We start from the raw sequence: 14,165 nt of genomic DNA, 5'->3' as shown, positions 1-14,165 counted from the left end.
CTTTTACAGACACTCATACTGTTCTTCTCAACTCTGTCCTCTGCCTTGCCTCATTCATCTTTTCTGTTTGCCCTAATATCTACTTGCAAACTCTTTGCATGCTTATTTTTGTGCTTTTTGGTTTTGGTGGGTAGGTGGAACATTAGAAAAATTCTGTGCACTTCAGCATGTTGTAAATGAAATAGTTTGCTGGGGCGGTATTTTGCTCCTGGCTGCTGCAACTTTCATCTTCAGTTAGCATTCAAGGACAGTATTATAGGAATTGGCTGTGCTACCAAAACACGAGAGGGCTGAAAACTCTGTGTTTGAGACATGTTGATGTTGAACTAGTAGATTTGAGAAGGATTAAATTTAGAAATGGAGGAAAGACTTATTGTCTATGTGTACTATAGGAAGTTGGATGAGGATCGTGGGCTGCATAAAATCTAAATAAATCCCTTGAGAAAGAGTCAGAAGACCTTGGTTGCTTAAACAAAGCTTAAAGGTAGCTGGAGACTTCCAGGAGAAATTCATGCAGTGGTTTCCTATGTAAAACAATTTCCTGTTAAAATGATTTAAATAGCATGTAAGTAGAATATAAATAACATCACATAACTGTCTAGGGCCATGTTGCTATAACAATACACAGCTGTTTATCATGAAAACCTTAACTGACATGAAGGAATTCTGCCAGGGTTGTCGAGGACATGGTGACACACATGGTCTGAAATGGCTTCCCTGTTTGCACTTGTCCTACAGCAAGACGGAGGCCTCTTCCTAGACCAGGAGTTCCTAGTCTTTGTAGAAGGGAGCTGCCTGTCTGTCTGCTGGCTTCTTCCCCAACCCCCCACTTTCGTCTCTAGGTAGTTGCTGACACGGACAGACAGTTATTTGGAAGAAGAGAGAAGAGGACCAGACTCTAGGCCTCTCCCTTCCATAGTGGCTCCCCTAAGCAGCGTTGTCTTGCCTCTGTGCCCTTGGGCACGGTGATGGGATTGGCTGAGCTCTCAAGGTCTCTTCTAGCTCTAGTTTCTATAAGGGGCTGCCATTATTGCACAGTAGATGAAAATATGGTGTAATCATCCCCAACGTTGCTGTTCTCTGGTTACTCACATCGTTAGGCTGTTCGGTATGTGGGCGTATATACACACACACGTGTGTGTGTGTGTGTGTATTAGTTTTGTGATTGCTTACAACGAGTGCTCACATGTTGAAAGACATAGTCTGCATAGCTGTGATTTCAGTTTGGGATTTTTTTTTGTGAAACAGAATGAACAGATATACACCACTGTTAAGAAAAGTCTTAACAGCTGTCCTGGTTTCAGCTGGGATAGAGTTAATTTTCTTCCTAGTAGCTGGTACAGTGCTGTGGTTTGGATTTAGGATGAGAATACTGTTGATAACACACGGATGGTGTAGTTGTTGCTAAGCAGTGCTTACACCAGTCAAGGACTTTTCAGCTTCCCAGGCTCTGCCGGGTGCACGAGAAGCTGGAGGGGGCACAGCCCAACTGCCCAAAGGGCTATTCCATACCATATGGCGTCATGCACCATATAGAAACTGGGGGAGTTGGCCGGGGGGCAGCGATCGCTGCTCGGGGACGGGCTGGGCATCGGTCAGTGGGTGGTGAGTGGTTGCATTGTGCATCACTTGTTTTGTACATTCTTTTATCATCATCATCATTATTATTATTCTGTTCTCTTCCTCTGCTGTCCTATTAAACTGTCTTTATCTCAACCCACGGGTTTTACTTTTTTTTCTGATTCTCTCCCCCATCCCACCATGGCGGGGGCTAGGGTGAGCGAGCGGCTGTGTGGTGCTTAGTTGCTACTGGGGTTAAACCACAACAATAGCTATGGAAATAATCAAGTTCAGTAGTACTGAATTCCGTTCTGCTGAATGATAAAAAAATCAACCACTGGCCACTGTGAGAATGTTAAATCTGAATGTTTGTCTACGGGAGGATATAGTTCCTTGTTAGCAGCATTTTGCCTGCAATTTTATTTTTTTATTTTTAATTTTGTTTAAATCTGATTTTTTTTTCTTCTCTATAAGTTTATCAAATTCATATTTGAAAAATAAAAAAGTAGCTTTTTGAAGAGCCATATTTAAATACAGAGGGAAGAGTGTAATCCTCTTTCTTGACCAACTTAAAAAGACCTAATCATTTTTAAAAACCCTGATCATTCACCTGTGTTCTGTTATTGTGATAGGAGAGAGAAAGGCACGTAGATTGGTAACACTGGAAGACCGGCGGTTATCTGGATGGACACTTGCTTAATAAGTTAGAGGAATGGATGTGGATATTAGATGTTAGAGCCACATCTTGGTTACTTAAAGGCATTTTCAAAGAGTTTTAACTCATGTTTATTGTACAATCACAATGCTATCCACGTAGTGTGAGTTTTCTTGAGTTTCTGGGCTTTAGTATCACAAAACAGTGTGTGGGATTATTTTTTCAGACTATCTTCAGTGTCATTTTCTTTTCCGACAGGTGAATCTTTTCTTCCTGCTAAATATCGTTCGTGTTCTCATAACCAAGCTGAAAGACACCCACAAGGCAGAATCCAACCTGTACATGAAAGCAGTGAGAGCTACCCTAATTCTTGTTCCGCTACTCGGCATTGAATTTGTGCTGTTTCCATGGCGCCCAGAAGGCCGGATCGCTGAGGAGGTGTATGACTATGTGATGCACATCCTTATGCACTACCAGGTAAGCAGGTTTTGCTCACTCGAGCTAGATAGCAGCTGGCATGTGGAGCAAATAAAAGAGAAATTATTATGTTGTTTTCATTTTTAAAGACCTTCATGCTAGGTTCTTAGAAATGACTTTAACTTTCTCATTATGCTGAATTTTTATTTCTTAAAGGAAAGAAACATATCATTGTGGATAGCTGGCCCAATCCTCTATAGTAATGTATTTTTATAAATAGTTCACCAAGTTTAGATTTGTACTGCATTTTCTGTGCTATCTATGTCTGAATTTTATCAGAAACCTCTAATTATCTCAAACCTGAAAAAAATCCATATGCATGTGAAATAAAGCAGAATCTTTAATTTTATTTTACAGGGTCTACTGGTGGCTACAATTTTCTGCTTCTTCAATGGAGAGGTAGAGTAACAACTTTTAATATATTTATAATACTTTTTTAAAAATATATTTTTGTTTTGTTTCAGCAATTAAGGAGATGGTAATTTTGAAATAATTTTTAAAAAATTTTCTCAATCTGAATTTGTCAGGTAAAAAAATTAAAAAAAAAAAAAAAATCTGGCTGCCAAGAGCAGAGCTTGGCGAAGACTATGCCATCATTCGTGGCATCATTAAGTACTTCAGGACTGACTCTTGTGCTGAGCAATATACATGTCTCTTGATTATATAAGGAATTTATGACGTTTGTCGCTTTGATATAAAGTTTGAATAAATATCATATAAAAGCAAAAGGTAATTCAATATCCAGAAAGTATATTTGTCTATGTCAGAAGCTGTATAGCATCTGTTATCCCGGAGAGTCACTGTATTGGTCTTTGTGCAGCAGGAATACAGCATATTGCATACGTGTTGCTGTGCTGGGGTACTGTTATGTTATGACAGCTCTTTGGGAAAATTATGACAGCTCTTTGGGAAAATTTTAGGCTGAAGTCTGGAAAACTGTTTTCTAGCACAGCTGAAAAATATCATTCAATCAGAACGTAATAGCTCATTGTGCTTGGGTTGGACATTTGTGTTGAATAAGACGTGCACTTTTAAGAAACCATCATCAGTCAATTCCAAGAACAAACTTCTTTCTTCTTACGTTAGAGGGTTGTGCCGTATTTCAGTAATATATGGTAGTGATCCTGTTGAAGCTAACAAGCTTTGCTGTTATCTTGAATAGATCAAGGTCCTGTAACTCTGGCGTGCACACAGTGACTTTCATCTAGAAACTGTGGCCCCTGAGCTGTACAAAGTACACTTACAGGGCCTTACAGGGTCAGAGCTCCAAGGCAAAAATATATATAGACAAAATTGTTAATATGGCTCTTGCTTGCAAAAAAACCCCAACAGCCCCAAAACAAATGAACAAAAATACCCCCACAAAACTAACTGGTACTTTTCCAACACTTTTGGCAGAGGAACAATTGCAATCCTACACTTCTTCCTACACATCTGTTTGCTCGTTTGTTCTACATTTAGTGCAGTTGCAGTATATGGCTGTAAGCAGATGTGTGGGAGTATCCAGATGTTTTCATGTGACTGAACCCTTAGTTTCTTTTATCAGATGTTGTAAAATTGTATAAGTGTGCTTATATAATGTTATTGGACACTAATATTTACTTATAGGTAAATATTTGGCTAATACTAGAATTGATTCATGCAGATCACCCTTCCTCCTCTTCCTAAGTCCGAAGCGGACTGAATTGCAATGAAACTACCAGGGGGTTTCAAGGTTTATTTCTGCCCCCCTGAAATGTATCGATCATTTTTTTGCCAAGGAGGCAGAAAAGATGGAGATAGGCTTTCTCACAGTTTAGCGGGCATGGGGCACTGATCTGATTTTGACATAAAGTAGGTCCAGGTTCAAGTCCCTGCTTATATATTTGATTCAAAGCAGAACACATCATTAAGCGTTCTGGATCTGATTTGATCACTTGCCCACATTCAGCAGTGATATTTCACACACTCTTTCCCTTCTAAATTTTATAGTTCAGAATGCCTTCTAAAAATAGATATTTGGAAAAAATCAAACAGAGAATTTGTTCTGCTCCAGTGCAAAATGGGGGGGGGGAAACCCTTGCAATCTCTGCAGTTTCTATGAAACTTCATTACTTAAACAAGCCAAAAGCCCAATTTTAAAATATGATATAATCAGTAAGAATTGTATCTGTTAATTTTCTGTTGTTACAAACTCTTATTTTTTACACGCTCTCTTCTGCTGTGTAAGAAAAGCAAACCTGAGTCATCCCGCTAATGCAGTGTCCTAAATTCAGCATGGGCTGATCAGTGGTAAAAGATGAGCTCTTCTGCAACTCCTACAAATGGTAACAGATTCATCACTTCTTGAACATCTGCCGGCAGGATAATGTTAAAAGGATTTAGCCATTTTAACATTTATTAATTTAGGCATTTCATTTTCAGACCCTATGCCTTGACTTTGTCAGTTAAACATACGTGTCTGTATTTGCTCTCTATAGAGTGGAAATTTATGCTTCTTAAACCAGTTTTGGGTTCAGTGCTTCAATGACCACTATTCACTTTTTTTTATTACACTGTGTTCAAGAAGGGACTTATTGCTTTGTAAACAACTATATCAGTAAGGAAATCCATGGGGAGAATGACAGTGTAGTTAGGAAAAAATGTCTGCCCAGAAAAAAAAGTGTTTCCTTTGTCTACTAAGAGATTCTGCTTCTGGCATGCGAGCCTGCAGGCCCACGTGTATTCTGTTGCCGTTAGTCTCTTGCTGTCATAACAATGCCTGAACAAAGCCTACAACTGCGGCTTAGCTGTTGCATACAAGATGCTGCTTTATCATCACCTGTCAGAGCAACACCTCATTAGAGACTGTACATAATGAGAGGCATCAGGGAGCGGTGTTAATGCTTGTCTGCAGCAAGTCTGTGGTTTAAAGGAGAATACTGATACTGGAATCGACACTCTGAGTGACAGTGGGGCAAAGATTTTTCCAGTGGGGTATTAGCAATCAAAAATGCTAAAAGCACTCATTTCTTTCTGTCTAAATCTTAGCATTTCCCAACTGCTACTGTAGCTTTTAATGTTGTCTATACCAAATATCAGGAGCCAAACCCTGTTCCAGTGGTGGCTTGCAGGCCACCTCTGGCCAAAAAGTGAATAAAAGTGGTCTGCTAGCAGAGAGCTCTAGCGAAATGAAACTAAGAAATGTAAGAAGAATAGGTGGTACGTCCTGCTGACTGTAGCCAAGGAAGACCTCCAAACTTCTTGAGCAGCACAGCCCAGGGATGGTCTGTCAAATCCAGTTCTAACATGCACTGCAGCTGTTTGTCACAAACCTCCTACAGACAAGGCCATATGTGCAAACCCTTCATCTTGATCTTCTGTGGCAGCAGGGCTTCCCTAAGATGCCCCCATTCTACTTATGTCCCAGCACCCATGGAGTAAGATACCTTGTCATGTTTTCCAGTTTGAGGTGGCCTTTGGGGTGACCCAGGCTGCAGTCAGAGGAGAAGCTTGTTCCAGATCTCTGATAAATCAGTAGAAAGATTCCTATTGAGCTGTTGATGCTAATGACCTACATGATCCATGTAAGGTTTGCGGGGTTTGGGTTTTTTTCTTTCCCTCCACTGGTCTGTAGAAATGTTGCAGTAGAGATTCTAGGCTCAGGATTATACAATCCCTTTATTAACAGACAAGGTTGTGTTGTGGTTTTTTTCTTCTGGGTGGCTACTGAGCTGTTTAATTTGTGCTATATTGAACATCAAGCTACTAGTATGTTAAAGGGCTAATTGCAAGGACCCCTTCATGAAAACTCATCAAAAAGAGCCATTACTAACCAAGAAGGTGAGAAAGCAAGAATCGTTCAGCTAGAACTGGAATCTCTATTAATGACTGAGAAATACAATTATATTTATTATATTACTTTCTTTCATTAAATGCATTGCTTAACATCCTTCCTTATAACAAAGGAACAAAGTGCTACCCCTCCTGAGCTGAATTTACAGCTCTGTGCAACTGCTCAAAGCTGAGGAAAGAGTGATAAAAGTTCTGCTTTCACTTCATGGGTAGACACACATATTGTTAAACAGAGTATAATTAGTGATGACAATTAGTTGTCTCATTGATTTTTCCCTTCTTCTTGTATAAACGATTGGTTGGACAGTTTAGAGAAGACTGAAAGACAGTAATAATAAATGAAAGGACGTAAGACCCCACAAGAATAGACCTCTAGTAGGACAGAGGTGAAATACTGATTCAGCAGTAACAGAGAGGCTTTGGGAAGAATGCCAGAAATACATGGCTTAGTTAGAAATGCACCGAGAGAGCGTGATGGGCACTGGGGCGGGCAGAGAGGAAACGGTGTCTGCCCATACAGGAAACACTATTTATAGCAATCTGTCACTGGCCAGAAAGCAAGGCTGTTTTCTCCCGAGAAGCAGCCCAAAGGCACTTGTCTTGCAGGGGTACTGATGGCTCTCTTGAGCTATGGGGACTGATAGCCTTTAGGACCAGCTTACAAATATTATTAACAACTGAAAATAAGATGAAGCAACCAGGAGGAAGTGTGGGACAGGACCTGAGTGTAAGGCCTTTTTGCAACTTGGCAATTCTAGTTTCTTTCCCAGCTCTGCCCATAGATTTTTTTTTTTTTTGACCTTGGTTAAGTCATTTAGTTGCAGTTGCTGTCATTTTCCCATGTCAGGCCCATCTTGTCTAAAGTGAAGATAGCTCAGTATGTAATTTTTTGTGTGTGTGACTATAATAAAAGACTAATCTTATTGAGGTAATTGACAATGGAAAGGAGAACAAATGGAACGTAGCTTAGTGATATGCACAGATTGATTGATATGATTTAAAAATAAATTCCAAGCTTCCTCCTTGGAAAAGATGGGATTTTGAATATGCCTCTTCTCTTGGCTTTACAAGGGATTGCAGGAAATGGATTCAACCCATGTGAAGATTTAAGGCTATATATTACTATTCAATGCAAAATAACTAATGAAAAACTTCCTGTGATGAAACAAGAACTCTCCATTTAGACTTGGAAGAAATACAGAATTTTGATACGAACAGAGATAAGATCAGATACTCAGAAGTATTAAGACACTTGATTTCTCTTCAGTGTTTGTAGATTTGTGTTTAGATGTTTTGAGTGGATTGGAATGGGTTTATGAACAGTAAAAGAGGAGGATCTCCTTTGCCCTAAAATACTAATTTCTTATTATACTCAGTTGATCCTTCTTCCCTTACCCTTTTACATTTTCTTTGTAAGGATTTTGAGAAATACAAAGTTCTCCTTTAAACAGAGGATTCTGATACCAGACTGCAGGAAGTCTAAAAATTACATCCCTTCCCTTCTATTTATTTTTATTTTTCATAATTAAAGCCAGAGTAAAATTAGACAAAAGAAGCCATTGTGTTAGAGAAACGTAAAGCAAACACAAAAGAAACCCTGAAGACATACGGAAAATCCTAAAAATATGTACCCACACTATCAACATTTAACTGGGGGAATCACTGTTCACTGGGTAGTTCTTTTGTATGTAGCAAAGTGAAGAGAAGGTCATGCTTGTGAATGAGGCCTGTGCTTCGGGGTGCCCTGCTGGGTAAATGTGAGGGTCCCTGTCCCCCCAGCATTTCTTGAAAGTCAGCGCCTTCCAGTCAGCGCAGGAATACTTTGTGTGCAAAGTTTGGCTGAAGAGGAAGTGAAATATTAATCTGAGGGCAGGTTTTTTAACATAAAAAAAGAAAACCCTCTTGAAAAAGCAACAACAAGAGGTGTTGCCATTCTTAGCATTCCTCACTTGGTGTCTCCACTGAAAGACTAATGCCCTGTGCATTTCAGCAATGTGACACTGCATCAATCCAAGATGCGCAGGTGTTGAACCATATTGGAGGAGAGGAAGGCTCTGATAAACATAACATCCTTTCAGGGGAGACGCGTAAACCCGCTGGGGCCTTCAGCTATTTTATCAGCTTTATTTTTAACCCTGGCAGAAATGCGGAGTTTAGGAAATTGTCCTTCTATTCATTTGATTAAGGTATGGTCAGCAATTCAGAAAGGCTTTCTTGTGCCAGACTCATAGCAAATGTAAATCGTGGTTTCTTGGGAGTATAAGAATTTACAGCTGTCAAGGATGTGGCCTTTTGAATATAAGAGTGAATAGAAACGACCTTTTTCACCTGTAAATCTGATCTGTCCACACTGGCCTTCAGTCCACAGGCGAGAAAGCAGAAAATTGTGTTGCTGCTGCTCCTCCTGTAATCTTTGCTTTTCCTGAGAAACTAGTCCACTACAATCGTAAAATGTAATTATTTCACACCAAATTTGCCAAAGAATAATGCCTACTTAAATTGTAAATCTTTCAGAACATCTCGTGTGACAGATCACATGTAGGGTACCCCCATTTTCCAGGATTACTGAGCCGTACTACCTAATTTGCTTAGACACGTTTATTATGGCACTCACGCCTCAAAGAATGAAGTCCAGTGATATCTTTCCAAGTGTTTTATGTGCATTTCTTTTCTGTTCCTGGCATAGGTCCAAGCTGTTTTGAGAAGACACTGGAATCAGTACAAAATCCAATTTGAGCACAGCTTCAGCCACTCGGATGCTATGCGCACTGCTTCCTACACCGTATCGTCAATTAGCGATGTTCAAGGCTACAGCTACAATCACGACTGCACCAGTGAACATTTAAATGGGAAGGGCTACCATGACATGGAGAGTGTTGTTTTAAAAACTGAAAAGCTGTATGGTTGACTGCTACAGGCTCGGCCTATGCCAGTGTGCTTACCCTCGTGAACTCCACGTTTGATTTAATGACTTCACGGCCAGAAGATTTTACTGAACTTGGGATATGTTATTCTCCTGAATGATGCAAACTAAACCAACACGTTTTTCATATGTATGTATATATATGCATATATACATATGTTTGTGTTTCTGTGTATCTATATAGTATGGACATCTGTACATATATATATATATATGTATGTGCATTTATATAAGGATACAAACTTTGCCTCTTCAGTTTCTACTGTGTAGACAAAGTTGGCAACTTTTTGTACAAAGGGAATCAATGAAGGATTTCTTATTTTCTTGGAAGTTTGTATAAGACTATGTTGTGTTGAAGCCACTTCATTTGCCTATAGAATCTTCGAGTGTAAATACCATACTGTATTGTCTTAATTCAACCTCAAACAGAACAAAGGAAAATGGTTAAAGTAGGTGCAATAATAACAGTAGATTGTCCAGGTTAATTTTGTGTCCAGCGTTTGACTGTCAAAAAAGCCCAACAGGTAGTCTGAGATAACACGCTCAAAGATACTGATGGTTCGGTTTGGTTTGGCCAGTTTGTTTTTTCCACTATTTCAAATCAAGCATAGCAACACGAGGGCAAGTCTGAGACTCTACTTACTTCTGTACTACAAAGTATTATTTTACAGCAAGCTTTGAGCAATTTTATTTAAATTATTTTTACATATACAGGAGTGTCTCCTTCTCCTCAAGTTTATGGAAGTTTCTTATTGGCTTTAACTCAGACAAGATCAATGAGGCCTTACTACCGGAAAGAGAAGTAGTAGCCTGAATAACTGTAAATCCTTCCAGACACTAATACATAACTGAAGCTGATGGAACTTCACTGTGTCCTTAAGGAATTTACTCAACTGGGAAAAGATCATGTACAGAATTTGTTGTAGTCATGTTGTTGTTTTGTTTTATTTTTAAGTATTTCCCTGGCCACGTGCTTGATAATTTATTCCTTTATTCTTGGGGCGAAGTTTTGATTAATTTTGTGGCTTTTTTTTGTCTGAGAAAAGCATGCAAGACTGAACGCAGTGCAAATGACCTACTACCTTTAAAGCCAGTGTATGAGATTCAGACAAATCAAGCAAACTAATGTTAGTCATTGTCATTATTTGGAAAATCCAATATAAAGTTTGTCTTATAAAGGTTCAAAACATTATAGATTGAGAATTTTGATACTATTTTGGAGTGCTTGATTCTGAATCTCTATCTCGGTTACTTAGCTTGGAACAGTACTTTTAAAGTTGTTTCTTTGGTTCTATTGGTGAATAAAGGCCTCACTGAAAATGAGGGGGTTGTCAGGAAGGTCTTGAGAAAATGTGTCTTTGTAGCAATCTATGTTTTTGTAAATCTTTATGCTTTAAAGAAAGAGTAGTTTTCTTAAGTGAAATGACAAAAATGCTCAAGAATGAGGGCATGATATGGGGTGAGCTTAGAAAAGTCTTACTAAAAATCACAAAAGTAGAAACAGGTTTTACTGGTTTATTTTGCAGATAAGTAAGTCTACTTCAACTGAGGAAAAAACAAAGCGAAGTAGAAGAAAAGTAGATGCTGGAGTTGATAGCCTATTATGCTAACTAATGTATATCTGGTGCATGTAAACCAGTCAAAAAATGAAAGACACTTCTTTCTGAGACCACTTCAGTTTTAAATACTTAATTTTGTATATGAACAACTTGGTTTTAACACTTAAACATTTTTGTCAGTAGCCTTTCTGTAAGCTTCATTAGCATCTAGTTAATTTGCTGTCACAGTGTTTATTGGTTTGTGACTTCATAAGGCTTTAAATGCTTTGCATTTAGAAGGAAAACATTAGGAGGATGCGGTAAGTTCACACCACTTGCACCTTTCTGTAGTTTTTTACAGTTCTTATGTCTGGAGTTTGAATTTAGAAAGTGTTTTATTAATGATTTAGTTTCATAATATAGAATCCCAGCTAGGATGCACAAATCAAGATTTCTGTTCTTCTGCAAGGCTGTCCGGTTGATTGATGGGAATGATTTGAAAATCGGTTGGATCCTGTGCTTTAGAATAGTGTGAAATCTGGCCATCAGATGTCACAGTCTCTTAAATTGTAAGAATACAGTAACGGTATCTGCTACAACATGATTAGAGGTTACTTACAACTCTGCTTGCTGATCTATGTAGTGTTACTTAAAATCTGAAATGTTCTGAAATGTTCTGAACATCTGCAATGTTCTGAAAACAGTAGTGGTGCAGAAAATCCCTGCTCTGGTATAGCAGCTTTACACTTGGGGGACCAGATCATCAACTGGTATAAATCTGTCTGGAGTTCCATTTTCAGAATCAGTGGGCACCAGCTGAAAATCAAAGCCCAGGCAGCTACCTGTCCATTTAAAAGTGCTTTGAAGTCCTTTGTGGCATATTATCGGACAATTATTTCAATGGTACCTGGTGGGTTGTTGTAATTAAAACATATGTGACAGTTTAGAGTGTGATACAATATTAGATTTTGAATTAAGCTTCCTTCTCATCTAGGCAGTTCAAATTTAATAGCCTATAAATTTTTATCATGTAATGCAAAGTACTAGTTGCTAATTGCTCCCTGTCCTGTTAGAGAGCCTTGTCATGGTAATTTAGGAGGGAAAATTGTTTTTCCACAGAAATCATCCTACTTCTAGGTGAGCACTCACAGCATGCTTCTAGGCACATGTCTGTCTTCACTTTGGAAAAGAAACACACATCCAGCTGGATGTGCAAGAAAATGTTTGTGGCTGTGGAGGGCTACGTGGCGTAGGAGAGCTACATTGCCCCCGCTCCTCATGAGGTTAACTAACCTATTTCCTATTTTGCATTAGAAAATAGAAATTCCCTATCTTGTCTTCCTACCTCACCTTCTTCAGTTCCTACACAACCAAGAGAAGGGTCTGCTTCTTAAAATGCTTTTCTGTCACACAATAAATTAAAATCAAATCCTTACACTGATTTCTCCTGGCTTATTTTCTACTTTACAGGATGTTGTAGTCCTTACCTGTATTCTCTGGGATGGAAGTAAACTCTGTTTTAGTGGGGCTGTGAGATTCCTTTGAACATGCAAACAGTTATCTGTTATTATTTGCTCTTTATTTTTTTTATTATTTAGTGAGGATTTATTGTACCAATCTACAGGGGCTACAGAAATACTTGTCTTATATTTGGTATCTGTAATACCAGCATGTTAGTATCCTATGAGAGGGAATGTATATTTTTAACGCCTCTGTCTTCAATTAATAAAACGCTCCATTGCAGGGTCCCCTCAGTTGTTTGTTTGTTTGTTTAATGTTAGCATTTATGCTATGTATTTTTTCATCGTGATGATCTACTAGAGTATTTGGCTGTAGAAATGCTGCAACACGTACTCCTTTTCACATCATGAAACATTTGGGCTGGAAACCAGGCAACATTCAAGTATTGTACTATGTAAATAAGATTAATAGAAGCTATAGCATTGTATTTATTGCTTATGCTAAGAATTAAATGGAAAAAATGTGAAGTTATTTTTGGTTGTGCTTTATTTTCACTTTGTTCCTATGAATCATCATGCATTTCAATTGCTGACAGAAGTACTGTGTTTGTGATCAATAAAATACCACTACATTTATTCAGATCTCTTGTGCTGTAATACGGCAATAACAAAGCTCATCTAAACTAGGCTTTCACAGATGTCTTAACTGTGTGTTAATTAAATATTAACCCAAGGAGAAAGTTATTACATAGAGTTTCTAACAATTATTCAGTTTTTAAGTGTGTGTTTATGTAATACTTACTTATGTTAAGAAGCCAAATTTTCTGTTCCATCGTGAGCTGGCAGCAGAGTAGAGACTAAGGTAAATGTATCTATCTCCTTCATTCCATCAGTCTAGGTGGAGTTTCTCTCAACATGGTGTTCAACCAAATCTCAACCAAAGAGACTTACCTGTGCAGAAGCTGTTTTGTTCTGTAAGACCTACAAGAAGCAAAGCAATAGAAAAAAAATGAGTGAGATTTCCCCTGCCTTCCCCTCCCCCCCGATAGAACTGATGGTGTCTGCACAAAAGCTCTGAATGACAGGTATGGTTTAAATCTGGAGAATTGAGTCTGTTCTTTCTCTGAATACTGAAGCCTATCTGGCTTCAGAGAGATGCCTACCAGCGTGTCATCGCTAAACTTTTGAATGGTATCAGCTGATGATCAAACCACTCTAATATAGATAGGGGAAGTGCCAAAGTACATGGGCACTTAATCTACAACGTAACTCAAGTTATTGCTCACCCAGCTTGCACTTCAGCGCGGGCACTAGCCACAGCCATATATGGGTGTAGCAGCGCTAGTGGGGAAGCATTATAATTGCAGTTACATTGGGCCAGCTCAGGTCTCCCTACACTGTTGCAGGTCTAAGTTTCATAAGCTAACTGGGTTAAGTGTGCTCCAGTGACAACACATGAAATTTAGACATCTTTTTTCAAGTGCAATCTGCAGGAATTCTGTTTGACTTGCTCAGTCATCCAAAACTGGGAGGGTGTTCTTTTTGTATGCCTTTGAGCAAATCCCATTAAATTTAGAGCTTCCAGAGTGAAACTTAGTGCTTCAATTTTTTTTTTTTTTTTTTTTTTTACGTAACTCATATGAGTGAGTTTCTACCATAGCTGCTAAAAAATCTGGCAAAAGAGCTTGAGAATAACCCATAAGCTGTCTGCATTGTTTTTTGTCTCAGCCTGCTGCTCC

The 14,165-nt window shown here is 38.7% G+C and overlaps 1 protein-coding gene across 1 annotated transcript in view; it reads left to right on the top strand.

Moving 5' to 3' along the window:
• CALCRL (calcitonin receptor like receptor) overlaps window positions 1-13,048 on the top strand; it is a 69,682-nt gene extending 56,634 nt beyond the window's left edge. Inside the window, exons 11-13 of the mRNA XM_075511892.1 lie at window positions 2,474-2,692; window positions 3,050-3,091; window positions 9,192-13,048. Coding sequence (XP_075368007.1) covers window positions 2,474-2,692; window positions 3,050-3,091; window positions 9,192-9,413 — 483 coding nt within the window. The 3' untranslated portion in view covers window positions 9,414-13,048. The remainder of the gene's footprint in view (window positions 1-2,473; window positions 2,693-3,049; window positions 3,092-9,191) is intronic.
• Window positions 13,049-14,165: the final 1,117 nt, after the last annotated feature.

The sequence above is a fragment of the Mycteria americana genome, chromosome 9, assembly GCF_035582795.1.
Source record: "Mycteria americana isolate JAX WOST 10 ecotype Jacksonville Zoo and Gardens chromosome 9, USCA_MyAme_1.0, whole genome shotgun sequence".
Lineage (NCBI taxonomy): Eukaryota > Metazoa > Chordata > Aves > Ciconiiformes > Ciconiidae > Mycteria > Mycteria americana.
Note: the sequence above shows the minus strand (reverse complement) of the source record. Positions and strands in the feature narration are given on the sequence as shown.